The sequence below is a fragment of the Brassica oleracea genome, chromosome C4, assembly GCF_000695525.1.
Source record: "Brassica oleracea var. oleracea cultivar TO1000 chromosome C4, BOL, whole genome shotgun sequence".
Taxonomy (NCBI): Eukaryota; Viridiplantae; Streptophyta; class Magnoliopsida; order Brassicales; family Brassicaceae; genus Brassica; species Brassica oleracea.
The window spans coordinates 42285915-42291230 of NC_027751.1; the positions used below are offsets into that span (position 1 = coordinate 42285915).

Genomic DNA, 5316 nt, shown 5'->3' on the forward strand with positions numbered 1-5316 from the left:
ATCCCACTCACTCGTGTTTATGATAGACGATTTTAGTTTGTATTAGACTATATTGGCTGTTCAAATTTTCAAATGAATGATAAACTCTATTTGGTGTACAAATGAACCAGTGTACATAGGAGTTTTTGTGAAATGTTGTACAAGTGGACAATGAAACATGTGTACACCTTGACGATATAAGCCATTGAATCGTTTTTTGTGAAATATTGTACATGTTTCTCGTTGTACAAATGAACTAGTGTACATGTTAATAGTATAATATTTTTGGCTTTGATTAAAAAGCGATTTCACAATTTTTCCTACAATTTTTATAGTGGAATGTTTTATCTATCCATTTGATAATTAAAGTGACATAATTAGTTGCAAAATATACGTGTAAATAAGATACTCTAAATCTATCTAAATGAAACCTAAAATATATTTAACAAATTTATCAAGTGTACAAGTTAATCGATGTACATGTGATTCGTTGTACATGTTGATAGTAAATATTTTGTGTACACTTGATCATGTACATATAAATTATAAATAGAAACACACATATGTATGTACATATAAAATATACAATATTACAAAAGTTATTATAAATTGTGCAACGTACAAAAGAACTGATATACGTGTGGTTTTCTGGACATAGAAATTTGTACACATTGACAATTCCTTGTATATACTTGTAACAATTTCAATCTTTTGTTTGATTTGTGTAATCACTACTATTTTCTTAATTCACTCCACGTACACATGTACACCTAATATGGAGTACAATACCATGTAATATACCATTCTTTATATGTATACAAAACAAAAAAATATTGGCAAAAAAATATCATAAAGTATTCATGTATATAACTTGATACATTGGTAGCTTGATATAGATATACACTTTTAGATATGGATAGCTTGATATGTTGTACATGTGGATAGACATGCAATATAGTACACATGTACACACATATTTGTGAACACCACCACATAGTACACCTCTACTGCCATAACGTTTCATTATATGTACACAAACCAAAATCAATTCTCAATACAAAGAGTATCACTTACAAACAAAAGTCATTCGTCTTTTTTTTTGAACACTAAAAAAATCAAAAAAAGTTTGGGCTAAATTGGATTGTAACTGTGCAAAACAGATGCAAAACAGGAAGTTTTAAGGTAAAGTTGTAATTATTCTAAAGATAAAGGACCGGTCCTGCAAATACCAGGAACTTGATTCGGGAATGGATCCATTCGTGGTTCGACAGCTCGATTTCCCTCCAGTGTGATTCGTTGACGGTCGTAGAGGAGCAGTAGGTCACGGAGCCGATTGAGCCGGGTTGAATAGGAGACCCGCGGTGGTGACTCATATATTCGGTGTTGGATTGCTTAGGAATAAGCCGGTGAAGACGAGGGGTTTCAGACGCTCATGGAGGAAGGCACGACGGAGGTGAACGAGTCACCGACTTGAAAACGCGGAAGAAGACGAAACGAGACGGCGAGGAAGTCACGACCCAGCACCGACGGGGACGACCAGAGTTTGTCTTCGACGAGAGTTTTTCTCCGACGAGAGCTTCTCTCCGACAAGAGCTTGTCAACTTCCTCTACATCACATGGAACAACGAGAACAAAGATCTAAGTCGGAGATGGGGGAAAATCACAGTTAACCGGAGGTTCAACGAGTGGGTTCTGATGGATGAGAAACTTGAAGATCAAAAAAATAAACAAACAAAAATGTTTACTCGACAAAGCTACAGAGATAAGTGTCGTTAGTTGTTCGTCGGAAAAGAAGAAAATTGTGGCGGAGGAAGGTTGTTTTGGTTGGTCGGAGGAGAGTATAAAGTACGAACTTTACAGAAAGAAGATGAATTAAAGTGGAGGAGAGAGTCAAACAAATATTAGAAATAAAAAATAAACAAAAACCAAAAGAATGAACTAGATTTCGCTGTAGTTACACTTAGTTAGAGAAAAGTACCTTAAGAGCAAGAAGTGCTCTAGAATGTAATAAAAAGTGATAAAAGTGACTTAAAGTGGAAATCACTCAGGAGTACATATATATATAAACTCGAAAGTACTTATGGCTTTGAGGGTTAGAACTTGCAAGTTGCAAGTATGGATTTCTCCTACTTCAAACCTTTTTTACCGCAATTTTATACTCCACAAAAAATATTGATTTGAAGTTCGAACAGTTTGTACTTTCGAGTTTTGAAACCATCTGAAAGAACATTTTATTTAATAAATTCGACGTCCTTTTTTTCTTCTTTTCATATATATATAATAAAAATATTCCATCGGAGAAATCGATGAGACTGGTCCCAAATCATTATTTCAGTATGAAAAAGCTAAAAGTTATAAACTCCAAATACTCATCAAAAGGATCTTTGTGCTTCAATCACAGTCGTGAGATGAAACCGTCTCCTGTGATAACATAACACAATCAATCTCTCACTCACTTCTCAGTTCTTTTGCATTACATTATACGTTACTACTATGCAATCCCCTCTTATTGATTACACAAAGATTACAAACCATAATTGTTACGCTAATCACTCCATTTTATTCATAGTTTTTGACTCAATCCGATACAAACGAGACCGATTGATTTGAGTCCAAGCTGAAGAGCGTAAAAAGGGAAACTAACCCATAGAGTATGAGGGTGTAGGCAAGTTAATGACAGTGGTCTTCACTTTGGTCATCAGATTGATGCTATTTGTCACACCTTGTGATCCTATTCCACTGTCCTTTAGTCCCTGTTAATTCCAACCCAAAAAACAAGTTAGCTAACCGGTCATAACCGAGGCAGAAATTGGTCTAGAAATTTTATGAACCTGGAAAGGGAAATGGTCTGGTCCACGAGCTGGCGCAGAGTTAATCTGAACCGTTCCTGTCTCCATTGCATCACTGATCAGCATTGCCTTGTTGATGTCTTTAGTGAATACACATCCCTTCAAAAAGATGATTGTTGGGTTAGCTCCGGTTAAGTGAAACCCAATTAAACTGGACCAAATAGCCAAAAAAGTTACGTTACCTGGAGGCCAAAGTTACTAGCATTGCAATGATTAATGCCTTCGTCAACAGAACTGATCCTCAAGACAGGCAAGACAGGACCGAAAGGTTCCTCCCAAGCAATCCTCATGTCTGGTCTGACATTGTCCAAAAGCAACGGCCAAATCAAGTTGCCTTCTCTTTTATACTCTTGACAGAACGTTGCTCCTTTCTCCTTAGCATCCATCACCAATCCTTCAATGAAATTAGCCGAGGATTCCGACACCACGGCTGTAATATCGCAGTTCTCTTCAGGCGGTCCCACCGTTAGTTTCGCCACTTTAGCTTTCACTTTCTCAACAAGCTCATCCGCCACTGATTCCATCACTAAGACTACCTTAACCGCAGTGCATCTCTGCCCACTAATTAAGATATAGAAAAAAACCGGTTAACGTAACGATATATCGACTGGTTAAAGTCTTTGTATATTTTACCTGTAGGAGAATCCTCCTTTGATGATATTGGAAGCCACTAAATCAAGATCAGCATCTTCCAGGACAATGCATGCATCTTTTCCTCCAAGTTCCATCTGAAGAGGGATCATACCAGCTTTCTTGGAGATTGAGATTCCGGTATCACCGCCAGTGAAACTGAAACCATTTATCCAAAAACATAAGTAGTTAATAGGAAAATAACCTTTTTGCTGAATGTGTATATATATATACCTAATGCAGTTAACAGCAGGGTGCATAGTGAGGAAATCGCCAATCTCAGAGCCTTTTCCAGTGATGCAGCTAATGAGACCTTTTGGGAAACCAGCTAAGTGAAAGCAATGCACCATATGAAGGCAAGAAACAGCTCCCTAAAGAAACAGACCGTTAAAAATTTAATGATTCTCAAAACTTTAATTTTAAAAGAGTGTACAGTTTTTTATTTTGTTACTTGAGTTGGAGGTTTCAGGACAAGGGAGTTTCCAGCTATCAAAGCAGGAGCAATCTTCGATACAGCGAGATTGACCGGGTAGTTGAATGGAGGAATAGCCAAAACCACACCGAGAGGGATCTACAGGTCCACAATAAATAGATCAAAACATTTGTTGTTGATGCGGACATATGAGAGATTATATTATACCTTGGAAGTGAGGCAGTACTTGGTACGTTCATTACCGGGGAAGCTATCAGAGAGCAGAAACTTCCCTTCACCTAAGATCCTAACACCTTCTTCAGCACAATAAGAGATCAAATCTCCAGACCTCACAACCTAAACAAACATTAGAGATCTGTAAAAAAAAAAAAAGAATGGTTTCAAATGAAAGTAATGCATAGAGAGAGAGAGAAAAAAAAACCTCAGTGACAGAATCTTTGGCTGGTTTAGCAATTTCCTTGACAAGAGACTCAGCAATGGGAGCTTTGTTGTCCTTGAGGATCGCAGCAGCTTTGTGAAGAAGCTCAGCTCTTTTCCATAGTGGAGTCTTTGCCCACGATTTCTGAGCAGATTTCGCCATCCCCATCACCTTGTTCACTTCTTCTTGCGTGCATGCTGCGTTTCACAGAAACAGAACATTCACCTTATCTTAATATATCCTCTGTTTCTATTTCAAGTTATATTAAAGTAATCAAGTTCTTGTTTCATGAAGACAAGACAACAGTCAGGGGTAAATCGGTAAATTTCCCACAAAACCTCATCTAAAATTTTAGAAGGAAGGAAACGTAAGAAGACAATGATGAGACATACCTTGAACCTTGTACTGTGTCTTCCTCGTGGCCGGGTTAACGATGGCCACACTCTTACCGGAGGAAGAAGTTCTCCACTCTCCATCAGCGTAGAACTTGTAGACTTCTCCGTCTAGAATCTCTGTGAAAATTCCAGTCCCAGCCATTGATGTCTTAAAGGAGGTAAAAGGAGTCAAAAGAACACAGTTTTTGTGTTGTGTTGCTTTTCTTTATGTTAAGACAGTGTCTGAATATATAAGCCAGAGAGACGAAACAAAGAAGTCTTCTCTCCTCTGTCTCTCGCTTCTTGGGTGTTGAGAGAGTGAGGTAATTGATTAGTGGGTTTTATGAAAGGAGTGGTTAAAGAGCATGGAAGGTAGATGGATGGATAGATAGATAAGTTATATAAAAGAAAATCTAGAAAGGATAAAAGAACAAATTGTATGGTGAGAAATGAGAATTAGAGAGTGAAGAGTTTTCTTGGTGTGATCGTTTTGTTGGGTTATTGAATAGCTTTTGGACCTACACCAACGTTTATTATGGGACTCATGATGATAGCCACAACCATGTCTATTGATTCATACAGAAACAAACATGCATCCATATATAATTTGACTCACAAGGTCCTTTTTTTTGG

The 5316-nt window shown here is 37.4% G+C and overlaps 1 protein-coding gene across 1 annotated transcript; it reads right to left on the reverse strand.

Moving 5' to 3' along the window:
* Positions 1-2286: 2286 nt before the first annotated feature.
* On the reverse strand, positions 2287-5092 carry LOC106342218 (NADP-dependent glyceraldehyde-3-phosphate dehydrogenase). Its single transcript, XM_013781087.1, has 9 exons — positions 4702-5092; positions 4313-4506; positions 4099-4227; positions 3910-4029; positions 3693-3829; positions 3462-3617; positions 3011-3389; positions 2811-2927; positions 2287-2732 (listed from the first exon to the last, which is right to left on the reverse strand). The coding sequence occupies exons 1-9, from the start codon at positions 4844-4846 to the stop codon at positions 2619-2621; spliced, it is 1491 nt and encodes a 496-aa protein (XP_013636541.1). The 5' UTR covers positions 4847-5092; the 3' UTR covers positions 2287-2618.
* Positions 5093-5316: the final 224 nt, after the last annotated feature.